Here is a 17,912-nt window from a genome sequence, read left to right on the forward strand (position 1 = left end):
TAAAAGATTCAAAGTACTGAAGGCACTAACTACTGATAGGCATAGTTAGCAAATGAAAGATTTTAATGGAGAACAACCAATGTATTTACCTCAATAGTCATAATATATATAGCAGTTCAAGACAAATTTCAAAACTCCGCCATCTCTCTCCCCACATCCACCACTGCTGGCGGCTCACCTCCAACTGCGCAACGCTACGCGCTGTTCACAGCCAGCTGCCTAACACTACAATGGCGAGTATTACAACAATGCAAAGCAGCCACAGACTGCACACAGCACAGCCAGTGATTTTCATACAGAGGTGGCGTTACCAATAAAAAAACCTAAACAGCCTACTTACAGTTAAAACAACACTAACCTAACCTAACCTAACCTTTTAGTATCTCCGGGATTCTTCCATGTATACAACCTTCTTTTATGATTCTTGAACCAAGTATTATCTATGATTAAGTTGTGCTCTGTGCAAAATTCTACCAGGTGGCTTCCTCTTTCATTTCTTACCCGCAATCCATACTCACCTACTACGTTTCCTTCTCTCCCTTTTCCTATTGCCGAATTCCTGTCACCCATGACTATTAAATTTTCGTCTCCCTTCACTATCTGAATAATTTCTTTTATTTCATCACACATTTCTTCAATTTCTTCGTCATCTGCAGAGGTAGTTGGCACATAAACTTGTACTACTGTAGTAGGCGTGGGCTTCGTGTCTATCTTGGCCACTATAATGCGTTCACTATGCTGCTTGTAGTAGCTTACCCGCACTCCTATTTTTTTAATTCATTATTAAACCTACTCCTGCATTACCCCTATTTGATTTTGTATTTATAACCCTGTATTCGCCTGACCAAAAGTCTTGTTCCTCCTGCCACCGAACTTCACTAATTCCTACTATATCTAACTTTAACCTATCCATTTCCCTTTTTAAATTTCCTAACCTACTTGCCCGATTAAGGGATCTGACATTCCACGCTCCGATCTGTAGAACGCCAGTTTTCTTTCTCCTGATAACAACGTCCTCTTGAGTAGTCCCCGCCCGGAGATCCGAATAGGGGACTGTTTTATCTCCGGAATATTTTACCCAAGAGGACGCCATCATCATTTATCCATACAGTAAAGCTGCATGCCCTCGGGAAAAATTACGGCTGGAGTTTCGCCTTGCATTCAGCCGTTCGCAGAACCAGCACAGCGAGTCCATTTTTGTTAGTGTTACAAGGCCAGATCACTCAATCATCCAGACTGTTGCCCCTGCAACTATTGAAAAGGCTGCTGCCCTTCTTTAGGAACCACACGTTTGTCTGGCCTCTCAACAGATACCCCTCCGTTGTGGTTGGACTTACGGTACGGCTATCTGTATCGCTGAGGCTCGCAAACCTCCCCACCAACGGCAAGGTCCATGGTTCATTGGGGTGGGGGAGGTTAAAAATAAAAGTTACGTGGATAATTTAACATACTATATAAACTCCAGCTCCTATAGTAGACCTGGCAAAAACAGCGAGCAAAGTAAATGGAGTTCAGTTTTTTTTCTTAAATTGGCTCAAATGATTGTGAAAATTTATCACTGAAACCTGTTGTTGTAATCAGGTTAATAATAATTTTACTTACAAAAGCTATGAAACTATAAAAACTGTTAGATACAGCAAACTTACACAAATGTATGACAGTAGTAATATATTGCCTTTAACATTAACATTAATTTCAGGCGTAAATTTTTTTTAAATTACGCAACAAAAATAATCTTATAATTTTCTTGGCAATCCAAATGGAAGACAGGAACCAGTTACTTCATATTATCAATGATTCTCCAAAATTTCAAGGTAAAATTACTAATATTCTTCAGGAATATACTGCAAGATCTTCTTCATGTTTAGCTTCATTGATTGACATCGGCAGGCTGCTGTGGCCGAGCGCTTCTAGGTGCTTCAGTCTGGAACCGCGCTGCTGCTACGGTCGCAGGTTCGAATCCTGCCTCCGTCATGGATGTGTGTGTTGTCCTTAGGTTAGTTAGCTTTAAGTAGTTCTAAGTTTAGGGGACTGATGACCTCAGATGTTATTGTCGTGCAACCACTCCGCCACAGGCCGTGCATTATGAACAAGTGCTCGATCGTGTTGAAAAGTGCAGTCCCCATCCCCGAATTGCTCTTCAACAGTGGGAAGCGAGAAGGTGCTTAAAACATCGATGTAGGCCTGTGCTGTGATAGTGCCACGCAAAACAACAAGGAGTGCAAGCACCCTCCATGAGAAACAAGACTACACCGTAACACCACCGCCTCCGAATTTGACTGTTGGAACTACACACGCTGGCAGATGACGTTCACCCAGAATTCGCCGTACTCACACCCTGCCTTCTGGTCGCCTCATTGTGTACCGTCATTCTTCACTCCACACAACGTTTCCCCACTGTTCAATTGTCCGATGTTTACGCTCCTTACACCAAGAGAGGCGTCGTTTGGCATCTACCGGCGTGACGTGTGGCTTATGAGCAGCCGCTCGACCATGAAATACAAGCTTTCTCACCTCCCGCCTAAGTGTCATAGTACTCGAACTGGATCCTGATGCAGATTGGAATTTATGTGTGATGATATGGATATATGTCTGCCTATTACACACTACGACTCTCTTCAACTGTCGGCGGTCGCCGTCAGAAGAGGTCAGCCTGTAGGCTTCGTGCTGTACGTGGCCCTTCACGTTTCCATTTCACAGTCACATGGGAATCAGTGGACCTAGGGATTTTACTAGTGTGGAAATCTCGCGTACAGACATATGACACAAGTGACACCCAATCACCTGACCACGTTCGAGGTCCGTGACTTCCGCAGAGCGGCCCATTCCGCTCTGTCACGATGTCTAATGACTGCTGAGTTCGCTGATATGGGGTACCTGGCAGTAGGTGGCAGCACACTGCACCTTATATGAAAAACGGATGTTTTTGAGGATGTCCGGATACTTTTGATCACACAGTGTACGTTGGAAGCTGAGGAACAAATTGTGGACCGCATCCACGAAGATCTTACTCAGAGTACTAGAAGCACCGACCACCAAGAGGATGTATCGCACACTGTCGTTCATCGCACATCGCAAGAGGAGCGATTGCAGCCTTACCACATTCAACTCAAACAAGCGCTGTAAAAGCAAGATTTCCGTCCGCGACGGGAATCCTCAGAGTGGTTTTTATTACAAAGTGTGCAGCATGATTTTGTAAACAAAATGCTCGCCACAGATGAAGCGTGTGTCACTCGCGACGAAATTACCAATTTCCATAACATGCACACTTGGAATGTATACAATCCGCGAGAAGCAGTAACAACACATTTTCAGCGCCGCTTTTTCGTAAATGTATGGGCGGGTATAATCGATGCTTACAGTATTAGGTCTTACGTTTTACCCGCACGATTTACTGGTAACCATTACCGAGCCTTCGTAGAGGAATCATTGCTATTAAGTTTATTAGAAGATATTCTGTTAGCCGTACGTCATAACATGTGGTTCCTCCACGATGGTACTGCATCCTACGTTTATCCCAGAGTACGAAGATTTTGAACAGATGATTTCCAGGATGATGGATCGGACGTTTTCGTCCACGCCGATGGCCAGCACGCAGTCCTCATCTAAATCCACTGGATTGTGGGCACTTTGAACACTTATTGTAGTATTAGTGTCACAGGAAACAAAGCATTGTTGGTGTCATTTTCGTGACGCTACTGTTGTCGAAAACGAAAATAGTAGGAACTTAATTTTCGTACTGGCATTGTTGTAAAAAGGGGAAACAGTTGATTGTAATTAATGCACAACAAATTACGCGATAATTGGTTGGTTTTGTGCTAAGGGAAACATATTTTATTTGATGTTAGATTTTCTTTACTACTACAACCTTCGTTAGGGTAATGTTGTAAAAGAGAAAACGTCTAGTTGTACTTAATTCATTGTTTACGTAAACCGAATTGCACGTTCTTGACATCCCAGCGACTGTTTACATTGCTTGTTTAGGTAGGACCTAGACGCCGCGCCGCGTCGTCGTGCCTTCCAATGTTTACATTGTTCTGATTGGTCTGTTACCTTTCTCTGATCGCTTCGACAATATCGGTGATACACAATCAAGGTGAAGTGCCGTGGAATGGTTCAAATGGCTCTAAGCATTATGGGACTTATCATCTGAGATCATCAGTCCCCTAGACTTAGAACTAGTAAAATCTAACTACTAAAATCTAACCACTAAAATCTAACCATGCCCGAGACAGAATTCGAACCTGCGACCGTAGCAGCAGTGCGGTTCCGGACTGAAGCGCCTAGAACCGCTCGGCCACAGCGGCCGGCCTGATGTGCCGTCAGCTGACTAGGTAAACTGAAATGCTTCTATTATCAAAGCTACAAATGTCTCTCTGTTTAGGTACACAAAAATAAAGACTGTGATACGACATTTGATTTGACTTTTTGGTGAAGAACACCGAGATATACCGACTGCATAATTTTGGCAGCTAATACTGTTTTCTCTTGAAATTATTAAATCTAACAAAGATGTCTGGTGAAATATATCAACATTAGGAAAATATGCTTTCTGACAATTGCATTTCTCTTTTTTTTTTTTTCTTTCCTGAATTGTTCTTCCTGCATAGTTTATGTACTCACTTCCTTGAACACATGTACTTTTAATTACCTCACTCTTGTAGTCAGCTTCGTTCCTCCCCTTTCGTTTGTGAAGTTTTCCATTATCACAGAACTTTAAAATAAAACTTCTATCAACTCTCACATTGTAATCACATAAGATGACCAAGACCAAGAATGTACTATTCTGTCTAAAAGACATTCAGTTCTTCAACGATGACCAATCTTATTACTGGAATAAAGAGATCACACAGCACTAACAACAAAATCAACAGTGATGCCACGTTAAGATTAAAAACACCAGAACTCCAGAGTTCCGTTGTTTCTAAAACTAACACAAACTTAACAGACGCAAAAAACATACAGAGGCAGATGGAAATTACATCGTTTATATGCCACCTTTAAAAAGGAGGCCTGGACATAAATAACTGATGTTGCATAAAATATGGAATTACGTTGTCTCTAAAATGACCGATTCAGACGTGTTTCGCCTGTGGGGCGTTATGGAAGGATGACTAGTGCCACGAAGCAGACCTCCCGCACACCGAGGCTGAACTGGTGCTGATGTGTCTCTGCCATCGTAGCATGGGGATCCTTCGTTGGCCAGAGGCGAATGTTGCGAAGGGCGAAAATGAGAATACCGCCTCTTATAGAGGTGAGGTAGCCTCGTCTGTGAATAGTACGCAGCTCGTGGTCTAGTGGCTATCGTTGCTGTCTCTGGATCGCGGGGTCCTGGATTTGATTCCAGGCAGGTTTTGGGATTTTCTCTGCCTGGGGACTAAGTGTTTGTGCTCACCCTCATCATTTCACTGTGATCATTCGTGACAGTGGCTAGCTTGGATTGTGTGAAAATTTGACTGTGTAAAAATTGTGAATTTGTACGGGTGCTGATGACCGCGCAGTTGAGTGCCATACAAACCAATCGTCACCATCAGCGTCGTCTGGGAATAGAATGGGTGACAGGAATCGAAGCACTGTAGTTTTGCAGTGGGACACGTGCCTGCTGCCGATGTTAGAGTCACTGTAAAACAAGGGCAGCCAAGAATCCGGATCGCACGTCGTGTCCTGGCTGAGATTCCGTAGTACTCAGATTGGATGCACTCTTCCCCCATAGCCACGCCACGTTGTGTGAGCGTGAGGAGGCGGAAGAGGGGGAGACTGCGAATTTGCCATAATTAGACGGCAATGCAGTCGCACCACGTACATCTTTGTTTCATATTCCTGAACAACATAGATCACAAACGTAACAAACTTTCAGTATTATTTATTTTTGGGCACACTGAAGACATACGACAATTTTTATCTGGTGCATACTGTCGGCATACAGAGACAAACGATTTTACAAATTTTTGCACTCAAATTGCCACGTAGTCGTGACATATTTAGCTTCATAATCGAAATATTCATTAAGTTTGCAAAACCCGCTACGGAGAAGTGAAAACTCTGCTTGAGGAAAACAATGCAGATGTCCTGAACAGTTCCAGCGTAAAAGAATTTTCTTTTAAGACGGGAATTACTCTGAAAATCGATCAGTTACATCTGCAAATGCACAGTGGCGCTTTCAACTGAAATGGTAAACGGTCTCAAAAACAGCTCGAAAACAGATGTAAGATTGTCAGTGTTTGTCAGAATTTGTTCCTTCTATAGTGCGATTTTCTCTTTAAATGCATCCATATGAGATCAGAAATAAGTTGCTTCTCACCTTGCAATGTCTTACTGCTGGCAGTGTGCACTGAATCCCACTTAAAATGAGAGGTATATAGTGAATTCCAGATGTTCTAATTTTCGTTCCTGCCCTCCTTTCTCCTTCATAAATTCTATATTAGCGGGTTTTTAAATCGGAAGAAAGTTCCACACATCTCTCTTGACCGTGTTCTCAACTTCTTAGAAGAGCGTGAAACTTACAAAGGAATAAAAACAAGAGGCAGCAAAAGTGCTCAATGAACAGAACAATTTTATACCCTATGCCTACTTCGCTTTGTTTGGCAATATTCTACTTTCACCGCTGAACGCCTGTCTTACGTATGTCTTGGCTTCTAATAGACACTGAGAGTTCTCATTAGTGTCTTCTGTCGTTCCCGTTCATTTTTAAATGTTTATGATGATTCATTGCTAGACTGTCTCTGCATGTACAAACGGCCACTGCACCTGGGAACGTCCTTGATACTGTGAATAACTAGTCAAGGGTAAACTGCACTGATACCACCATTCAACGGAACTGAAGAGAGTTTTGCCGGCCGAAAAATGCCACATCGAGATACTGAAAGATACGTCGCACTGTAGCGGATATTTCCTAGAAGGACGAGCAAAGCCAAGCATGAGCCGGCACGCGGCTCGCGCATTTGGCACGTATGTGGCTTGGAACGCCGTGGCCGACCCTGCAGTAAAAGATCTCATATTTCAACCTTCAAGTTGTTGTACCTCCATTGGAATGCGTTTTCGGCCATATGCCCGTGCGACCTGTTTGCTCCTTATCCTCTCCAGAAACATTTCCTCCTGTTTTTCCCCATTTAGCGAAGTCACCCTGCATTTTTCCTCAATTTAAATAAAGGAAAATTGAAATTAGAAGAAAATGTCTGAGTCAAAAAGTTGAAAAACACGTTTACAGCGTATATTTACTCTTACCAACCAAGTCGGCTGCTGAAGGACCAGTTAAGGAAATTAACATTGCTGAAGTTGAGGTGCTCTGACGGAGATGAACTGAGCGAAAGCCACTGGCTTCAGTGACTTCCCAGCAGAGTATTGGTGTTCTCAGCAGTGCAACAGCGGCAGGTTGGCTAACGGATCTTTTCAACCGTTTCATAAAACAAAGTTAGAATACCAGCAGACTGGCAGCGGATCATCACTTTATCAATCTTCAAAAAGAAAGGAAGTTCTGCTGGGTGTTCTAATTACCGCCCGATCAGTAGGACTACTGAGCCACGCGATAAAGATCATCGCGAGGATTCTCGATGAAAGAATACGCAAAATAGCTCACTAGGACCGAAGCCGGATTTGTAAAAAATTGTGTCTCAACTGACGCAATCCATCAGGCGCAGCTGCTGGTTGAAAATAACTCGAAAAGAACAAGCCACTGCACCTTTCTTTTCTAGACCTCGGAAGGGCTTTCGATCTGTACCACTTGATCTAAACTGATTAGCGCTTCGAGACCACGGGAAGCTGAAGCACCTTGCCAACTGGGTACGGCTTCTGTTTGTAAAACCGAGAAACTATGTCCAAGCGGCAGCAGGAGCGTAAAAGAATAGGAGGCTCGGCCTTATCGCCACTGCTGTTTATTCCTCTGACGGACACCGTCACATCGGACCTGCACATGCCACAGTGATGGACACTTGTCTACGCTGATGATGTCATGTTGGCTGCAGAGAACAATTTGATGTCCAGCACGAAACACAAGAGTGGAATGGCCGACTCCCACGATGTGCCTCGACAGCCTCGGCTCAACGAAAAGAAAACTGAGAACATGACATCAGATTCGCGAGGAGTTGGAACCATGAGTGTTGACGGAGAAGATCTACCAAGAGTAGAAATGTTTAAGAATTGAAACTTCTTTATTTAAATGAGTGTGTGTGTACTTAAATTGCTGAATGCCTGAGAAGATGGAACTTCTACGTTATTTGATTCTGAAACAGCTGCGTAAAACTGAACGTAATGAGTCTACTTTCTCTTTACTTTTTCTTATCATGTCGATACAGACCCACAATATTCTAGCGCATCACAATCAGACTGCTCAAAAAAAAAAAAAAAAACCTGACTTCAAATAATTAATTCAAAAGAATGCACTGACTAAACAGAAATCCTAACAATAACCTATACATCTCTTTAAGCACTTACCTCACAAAAATCTTCATTACGCCAACTACTGCAATACAGCGAGCGTCAATATTGTCAGCTATATAAAAGATTCTAGCTACTAAAGCCATTAACTACTAATACGCAAGTGGTTAGCAAAGCAAAGATTTTGTTGCAAACCAAATAATGTATTTTTTACCTTAATAATGTGATATCCAGTTCAAACACGAATATAAATCGTCATTGACATCTAGTACGAAGGTATATAATCATGAATAATATTCAATCTCCAAGTCGAACCTGTACAGATCGTTAGCCTACGCTAACACCTCAGACTACCCTCCATCAATGCTAACTCCTCTCATCTAACATTCATCACTGCTGGCTGTTCACCTCCAACTGCCCAACGGTACTTCCATCACTGCTGGCGACTAACTTCCAACTGCCCAACACTACTGGCGATTAATTTCCAACAACGAGACCAACCAGCTACAGAGAAAGCGCAGTCAGAGATCCAATGCAAAGCGTTACACAGCGCTGCCAACACAGAAGCAGCCCAATTACAATCCCTCGGTTCAACAGTCTCTAATTATGGCCATCTTACAGACGAGGTCAACGCAAGGACGCAAGCAGCCTGGGTGAAGTGGCGAACGACAACAGGCGCCAACTGCGATTGCCGGATTAAGGGTCGCCTGAAGTCAAAGATCTACCGGACTCACAACCTTCCTAGTGCTCTCTACGGCACCGAGTGTTGGCCGACTACAAAAGAGGCAGAACGACGGTTAGGAGTCATGGAAACTAAGATGCTTAGATGGACAGGTGGCATCACTCGATTGGATCACGTCTCGAGTTACACTATCAGGAAACGTTTCAGGGCTGCACCGATCTTGGAGAAAATGCCAGAAAGCCGTCTTCGATGGTCTGGACACGTGCCGCGCGCAAAGGACGATACCACTGCAAAGGCAGCATACACAGTGGAAGTCATGGGAAAGAGATCTGAGGGACTAACTGGATAACGATGGACGACGCTCTGCACAACGACTTGAAGGCTACAAATCTTCATCCAGACATGGCACACGATCGAACAAAATAGACACAGCGAATCCACTTAGCGGGCCCTGCCGCCAGGAGGGACAAACTCTAAATGAAAAGAAGGTTATTTGCTTTTATAATTGATTGTTCTGTTTTATCCTCCAGAAACAGCCGAATATGAGACATGTTAGTAAGAGCTTAACGTTGATAATGGTTAGGGTGAATGGCTTTGACAGCAGCCCACTGCTCTCTTGATGGTTCTAAGTGTTTATCGGGAGCACAGGAATCCAAACACTGGCCAATTAAGATTATAAAATTTTACTTCACATTTTATTGTCGTTTTTTAATTTTGTGGTCGTCCAATAACCTCTTTAATTTTCATAACAGAATAAATTATTGTAACGATCAGTAATTTCAGAGGACGGACATACAGAATTAGATACTTGTGTACTAACTCATTCTACTATTTTCAAACCACAAATATGTACGTCAGAGTGTTTAGTTCGTCGCTTGATCCATCATTAAGTAAACTAAACATGCATTGGCAAACAAATATAAGACCTATTAACAGCAGTTACCACTGTACTGTTCGATTTTGCTGCTACCGGCACATCCTGCAATTGATGTTGGTATCTCCGTGACAATGAGGGGTTCTGTCCAAATATGACATTGTCTGAACGAGATGTGAGACAAATGTAGTGTATCACTCGTTATTCTACAACCAAACAACTAAACAAACAATGAAAACCATTAGCTGTTAAGGAGGGACGTTCAAGAAGAACACACACTATTTAAAACATGCGCCAAATCCACAATTTTGAAGATAGAATAATGAAATTCTGTGACATTAACACAGTTACTGTTCAGTTCATCAGATTATATATATTTAACTTTTCTATAGAATTTAAAAATTTTATTGAAAAAAAAGTATGTATCTTTTCGTCGGTAACTATTGAAGAGATTTCGTCAAAATTTTCCTAGTTTAATCTCTTTGCACATAGTAAGATTCTCTCGTAATGCACATGAGTGTATCTAATAGGAGCATTTTAATCATTTTAATTACAATTCTTTTAGTATAATATAAAATTCATGCAAATTTCGTAATTTCCTGTTGAGGCAATGTTTATTGGGTTGATAGAAATAAGTGTACAAAATTTCATAGTTCTGGCCAGCATAGGTCCTGAAGAAAAATGTACATCCACTTTAAAAAACATAATTTTCAGGAAATGCTGCTTAAAGAGCAACCTAACGCGTTTACTTATGTCACCTCTTGAAAAGGCCCCAGATTTGTACTCAGGTTCCTCTTTCCCTCCAAGGATTCTGTTCTGGTTTCTTGTTTTCTGCCTTCTTTCCTTTACCAGATTTTCAACTGAGTTTTCAGCTGCAGAGAGGCGCTGTAAATCTACTTTTCTCAAGACCTCTTGAGTGAAATTAAAATATGGTAAAACAGGAACTGCTTCTTCAAAAACAAAGCAGCTGGTTGTTATTGTTTCTGAGATACAGAACAGAGACACAGATGATTTCCAAAACCAAAGAGAATAAATCACAGGCTTCTAGATGTATCTGTACGAGTTTGCTTCTAAGTAACACACGGAACCATTGTTCACAGAAAGTTGCTTCAGAAAGTGAGCGTGGCAGGAATGTCACAAAACTCAATTATTTTTCTGGTATTTTGGATGAAACTCTGTGAACTTATTGTCCATGAATTCTACTGACACATAAAAAAACCGATGATTAATATTTTCCCTCAATTTCATGAACGTCCCCTCTTAAAGCATTTCAATAACACCAACTAACAAGTAGCTTATCGGTCAACACTTAACATAAATGCGTCTGTTATGCTACCTTGTTATCATACAGGGCTCATTGACACATGCTGTTGTTACTACCTGGCGAGATGGTGCAGTGGTCACCCTAAACGGCTGCCTAGAAGTCCCATCGTAGTCGTCGAGATTTAAGTTCTCAGTGGCGTCCCTAAACATCGAGATGGTTTCTTTGAAAACTCAATGTCGATTTCAGACCCACACTTCCACATTGTGCCTCTAATGCCCTCGTCGTCGGCTGGACGTTAATCGTTCACCTTCATTCCATTCTTGAGCCGCAGGATACTAAGAGAGGGAAAAGCAAAACAAAGCAGTAATCAACCATGCTTTCCGTAGTCACCCATACTGTATGAGGTGCGTGAGAAAAGTAATGAGAGTGACAAAACTGTCAGCGATCTGGCAACGCTGTGTTGTTCTACATGTGTAGACCGGTGTGTTCATCCCTTACATAAGCTCAGTCTGAGTTTCAGCTCTGTGTAGCCATCAAATGATTTTTAAGAGCACCATCAGTGAAGTTGTGTTTTTGTTGCGTATTATGAAAATGGAGCAGTGGAATTTGGAGAAATTTTATGCCATCAAGTTTTTGTTAAACATGGGGAATCCGCAACTGTGGCCTCTTAAAAGCTGAAACAGGCCTACGGAGAACAATATGTATGAAGAGTGGCTGTTTTTTCGCTGGCATAATGCACTTTTGCAAGACCGAGAACACGTTGAAGATGATTCTCGCTCGGAGGGACCTTCATCTTCAAAAGCCGACGGAAAAATCGAAGGGCTACGTTTAATAATAAGGATGACAGATGACTTGTTAAACTTAAAAACTTTCAGCGGACATCAATTTTTGACAGAAGTTTAGCACATGCGAAAGGTTTGTGCCAAATTGCTGCGAAAAACCACACAACTGAGAAGAAGGACAATTAAAGAAACCTGTGCGTTGATATTACTGAGCGGGCTGCCAATGACCACGAATGGTTCAGTCGTGTTATCACAGGTGACGAATCCTAGATTTTTGAGCACAGAGCTGAGACAAAGCGGCAAAGTGAGGAGTGGTACGCTGAGACATCCTCTCGACCGAAAAAATCTCTAATGATCAAATCAAAGATCAAAACAACTCCGATTTGCTTTTTTGACGGTAGTAGTATTGTGCATAAGGAATTTGTTCCTCTAGGACAAACTGTCAACCAAGTGCTTTACAAACACGTCTCTCAAAGGCTCGAATCGAGTAATGAAGGGTACTACAGACAAGTGGATGCTGCATCACGACACTGAGTCATGTCACAGGGCCATTTCGTTCACCGAATTTTTTATGTCAAAAACCATTACTGTTGTTCCACATTCCTCTCCCCCCCTAACCACCTGTTATGAGTCATTGTGACTTTTTTTCCAGAAATTGAAAAATATTTTAAAAGGAATGTGACACACATGTTATAGGCCCTACCAGTTGAAGCCTTCCAGTGCTCCTATCAACATTGGAAGAAACGACTCCGCCGGTATATATGTGCCGAAAGGAACGACTCTGAAGGGGACAATATAGTTGTTCGAAAAAAATAAAAGCTTTGGTAGATAAAAAACAACACCGTTACTTTTCTCACGCCCCACTTACTTCACATCAAAATTTTCTTGTAACACTGGTAAATGTTTCTTTTACTAGCTACACACTCCATTTTCAAGTGAATATAGAGTCGAAACAAAATTACTACACAGAATTACTGCAGTCAGTGCTTGGAGCTAACGACAATATTCTCTAACACCTCATCCCAAACAATATCTATATTAAAACTTCCTGGCAGATTAAAACTGTGTGCCGGACCGAGACTCGAACTCGCGACCTTTGCCTTTCACGGGCAAAGGCAAAGGTCCCGAGTTCGAGTCTCGGTCCGGCACACAGTTTTAATCTGCCAGGAAGTTTCATATCAGCGCACACTCCGCTGCAGTGTGAAAATCTCATTCTGGAATATCTATATTATTGGTATTGTCTGCGCTCCAATCAGTTCCCCTCACAACTGTAAATGTTAGGTTTTGAAATCTTAACTCGTTATCCACAATTACGTTAGACAATTATGTCCATGAATATAATGCATCGTGCACTAATTATTGATACACGAGCTATCTAATACTTCTAAATAAATTCATTATCATGAAGCTTTCCAGACACTTGCGTAATTAATTTCGAATGGCACCTGTCTGTTTTATTACATCTGTTAGAACAGAACTACCTTTGTGTAGAATCTCTTATCTGAGGAATGTAGTTTACAGCAATCATCTGTAACGAAATTTCAAATGCGCGATAGATGTTGTTACGAAGATATTATAGAAATATATCAATGTTACATTTGTGTTTTATGTTAATATTCCCCAGGTGCAGGCCACGCCGCCGACATAATAAACATGTTCTTTTCGACTTCACTTGATCCCACATCAGATGGTGCTATTCTCAGCGACCAGATGACTGCAATGTGGGCTAATTTTGCTAAGTATGAGTAAGTTCAATTTTCTTTTGTCTACTTTAGCCTGATGCAATACTATGAATATGATGTTAACAAATAAATACCAGTAGCATAAATAATCAACATTCTACCGGGGCATCTGCCACACTACACCCCAGCAAAGAGGCTCCAGAAGGGCACAGATACCGTATCCTATAATACTGACGCCAGTTTTGATCAGAATGCAAGTTTCAGGAACATATACCGCTAGTTTGCGTTCATCGCGGAACAACTACAGTGAGGTGACAAAAGTCATGAGATAACGATACGCACATATACAGACGTCGGTTGTTTCTCGCGCTGGCGGAGCTGCCATTTGACATGAAGTGATTCACGCAAAAACGTTTCTGACGTAATGGCACCCACATAGGGCAAACAGGCCGAGCTATTTCGATAAGACTCAAGGAGTACCTTCTAGGGAAAAAAGGGACCAATGTTCATAGTTCATCTTTCGCCGATCATTTATTAATCACAGGGAATAATCATGAAGATGTAAAAGACGTCAAGATCTTGCACTCAGAGAAAAAAAGAAAAGGCTTTAGGCTTAACATCTTAGAAGAGCTAGAAATTTTTAAACACCTATCTCTGAAGGACAGTCTCATTCTTAAAGCAACAAAAATTTTTTTTCATGTATAGAGCCGCTAATTAAATCTGTCTTAATGGCGATACTGTTTTCAATGTAGTCTCCCAAACATCGTTTTCCCTTCCAATCTTATATTTTCTCTGTATATTACCTGAACTGTATTTTCTTTTGTAAAAAAGACTCTTACGTTATGTTGTAACTTCCATACAGTGGTTCCTGTTTGTTACCAGTAATATTTAAAATTGTCCTTGCAACGCATCATTCGCTCTTAAGTTGTCTGTATTTCGATTAATTCCTGTTAGATGGCGTGAGTCTGTTTTCTTGTCCACCTCATGGCTGCCTCGGTCTGTTTGCCATTTAGTCTGACGGTAGGGACTGTGTTATGCCGCTCTTGGTAGTTTTTATTCGTATGGAATTTCTGTTTGACGAGAGTATTTTACTCAGACGTTTCTAACCATGGTGTGATTACATGTAAATACATTCCGTTTGTACGTAATTTATGGAAGTAATCCTATTAAGTGTGTTTCAGTCCATGTCATTATATTTTTAGGTATTCCATGTAACTTTCTATTCTGATGAAGATTGCCCTAGTGCAATAGAAATCGTGGTCAATTGACAAAATTTTGTGCAGTCGAAGTGGCTGTGTATACGTCCTATATTTAAATAGCGTACGGATGCTGGATCACAGCGAATCAAATGTTTAAAATTTCAAGTAGCCGTTTGTGTTGTGGCTTTAACAGCTTCCTACACATGGGGGCAGCAATTCCGTAGTCCAACTGGTCTTAGGTTTTGAGGAATGTTACTGATTAACACAGAATGTTGCATGGAGTCCATTACTTGTTCTCAAATGGAAGAAGCAGATGTAGAGGAGTTACAATGTCCTTGGCGCCCAATCCCTTGTGGTGATCGACACGGTCGAATGGAACCCTGACGGCGAGGTTGCTTATCCCCACGCTCCTATGAAGTCGAACATCGAACAAATGTTGCATCCGCGTGCCCCTCGAATCTGGATGCGGGATGATTCGCCAAGCCGGCGACCCACAGTGAAGTCCCTTTCAGATTCTGTCAGCTGCTGATTATGCTGTTTCACTCGAGTACGCCGCGTCTCCGAGTCTTTCACAGTGATCACTCAACATGTGACTTTTAATGCCCATCATACACTAAGGTGACAGAAGACATGTGATGCCTCCTTATATCGTATAGGACCTTTTCACTGGCACTTTGTAGCAACTCGAGGTGACATGGACTCAAAAAGTCGTTGGAAGTCCTCTATAGACATCCATGCCACACGGAGTGGCCGCGCGGGCCGAGGCGCCGTGTCACGGATGGCGCGGCCCCTCCCGCCGTAGCTTCCAGTCCTCCTTCGGGCATGGCTGTGCGTGTTGTTCTTCGCATAAGTTAGTTTAAGCAGTGCGTAAGTCTCGGGACCGATGACTTACGCAGTTCGGTCCCTTAGGAATTCACACACATTTGAACATTCATGGACATCCATAATTGCGAAGGGGTTGCACACGCAGGATATTTTGCGTGAACTGACCTCTCGATTTTGATCCATAAATGTTCGATGGGATTCATGTCGGGTGATCTGGGTGGCCAAATCATTCACTCGACTCGTCCCGAATGTTCTTGAAACCAACAGCGAACAGTTTTGACCAGGGTAAATCGTTGTTTGGCTAAATGAAGTCCATCAGTGCAAATAGTCTCCAAGTAGACGACCATATGCCAATGATCGGTTCAGTTGCCGGACCCAGTCTGTTAACCATCTTGCACAGTGCCTTGTTGAAAACGTGGGTCCATGGCTTCGAGGGGTGGGGGCAACACTGGAACCCTAACATGAGCTCTAAACAACCGAAATCGGAACTCATCTGATCAGCCCACGGTCTTCCAGTCGTCTAGGATACAACCAATATGGTCACGAACGCACGAGAGGCGCTGCAGGCTGTGTCGTGCTGTTAGCAAAGGCACTCGCGTCGATCGCCTACTTCCATAGCCCATTAACGCCAAATTTCGCCGTATTGTCGTAACGGATACGTTCATCGTACGTCCAACATTGATTTATGCGGTTGTTTCATGCAGTGTTCCTTGTCTGTTAGTACTAACAACTCTACGCAAACGTCGCTGCTCTCGATCGTCATTGCGTTGTCAGTGGCGAGAGTTAATGCCAGAAATATGGTATTCTAGGCTCATTCTTGACAATGAAAATCTCGGAATATTGAATTCCTCAATGATTTCCGAAATGGAATGTCCCAAGCGTATAGCTCCAACTACCATTCCGCGCTCAAATTCTGTTAATTCCCGCTCCGCCATTGCACTGCCCTTTTATACCTTGTGTAATTACTGCCAACTGTATAAGTGCGTATCGCTATTCCATGACATTTGTGACCTCGGATTATCCCCGACAGCCTTGGTAGCAACATTAAACACCATCAACGCTATTGCACACTGTTGGCCGTTCTACTTGTGACAAAGAATTGCAAATTTAATCATTTAGATACCTAACGATGGTGTAATCGTGTGCTAAGTTACATTGAGGTCAGATTATTTCTTGTCTGTACTTCAATTTTCTGTCGGGCGGTTTGTATCGGATTGACCATGTACATCTGACAGAACACATTACTTCACGATTCGTTGATGATGTTGCTTTTTCTTTGCAGTAATCCCACTCCAGAACTGAACTCACTGCTGACGGAAAAATGGGGAACCTACAACGAATCGTCGCCCTTCTACTTGGAGCTAACAGCTCCTCTGAAGCCAAGAATGAGATTATTTGAGTCCTACATGAACTTCTGGCACAGTTTACTGCCATAGGAAGTGCAACAGCCAGAATATAAATTTTGTGGCACGTTACTGGGTCTGGTCCACTTTGGTAATTAACAAATGATATGCTGCATTTTATACGTTTGATTCGCCGTCACTTAGTGGAACGGTCCATTTTCTTAATATTAAATCATTTTAAACTATAGAGAATAATGGCTATAACATACACTTACTCTTCCACCGCATACATCTATGGCTGATGACAATATTCACAGTAAGAATTGCATGAAATTTACACAAAGAATTAATTCTTCAGATATTTTTGTGTATCATTCACATAAGCACCTAATGATTAATTCCTTGCGTTCAACTGAACGTGTTTGTAGAAAGGTAAGTGCGCACGTAAGTACTTTCTCTCGAGGATCCTTAACACCACGACAGTTCATGGACTCATGTTTACATGGTCAGTATCAGACAGACTCTTAACTGGTCGAATTTTTAGATACCTAAAAACACTGAAGAAAATAAGGATTGTTTCCTATTTTTAACGACTCTATTTCATCTATCAACAGCTAATAATAAGTTGAATAAGGGTATTTTCACAGTTCTTTGAAGACAGTAACTTTCCAGGTAACAATTTCACTGCATATAGCAGCAGGTACAGTCCTCCAGGTGATAGCAGTCAGTATAATTTGTAACATAGAAGAAATGGTAGGAAATATTAAAAGGGACACTAGAAGACAAGAATGTCTAAAATGGAGACAAAGGAGCCCGATACGTTAACGTATGAGCAGTCTGAATTTTAATGAAATATTTTTTTTCTTTGTTTAAAGAGATTAATAAGCC

General features: G+C 42.0%; 1 protein-coding gene across 1 annotated transcript in view; it reads left to right on the plus strand.

Moving 5' to 3' along the window:
• LOC126234598 (esterase FE4-like) overlaps positions 1 to 17,186 on the plus strand; it is a 94,592-nt gene extending 77,406 nt beyond the window's left edge. Inside the window, exons 10-11 of the mRNA XM_049943314.1 lie at positions 13,600 to 13,720; positions 16,964 to 17,186. Of these exons, the coding sequence (XP_049799271.1) occupies positions 13,600 to 13,720; positions 16,964 to 17,117 (275 nt within the window). The 3' untranslated portion in view covers positions 17,118 to 17,186. The remainder of the gene's footprint in view (positions 1 to 13,599; positions 13,721 to 16,963) is intronic.
• The last annotated feature ends 726 nt before the right edge of the window (positions 17,187 to 17,912 follow it).

Source organism: Schistocerca nitens, chromosome 2 (assembly GCF_023898315.1).
Source record: "Schistocerca nitens isolate TAMUIC-IGC-003100 chromosome 2, iqSchNite1.1, whole genome shotgun sequence".
Classification (NCBI taxonomy): domain Eukaryota; kingdom Metazoa; phylum Arthropoda; class Insecta; order Orthoptera; family Acrididae; genus Schistocerca; species Schistocerca nitens.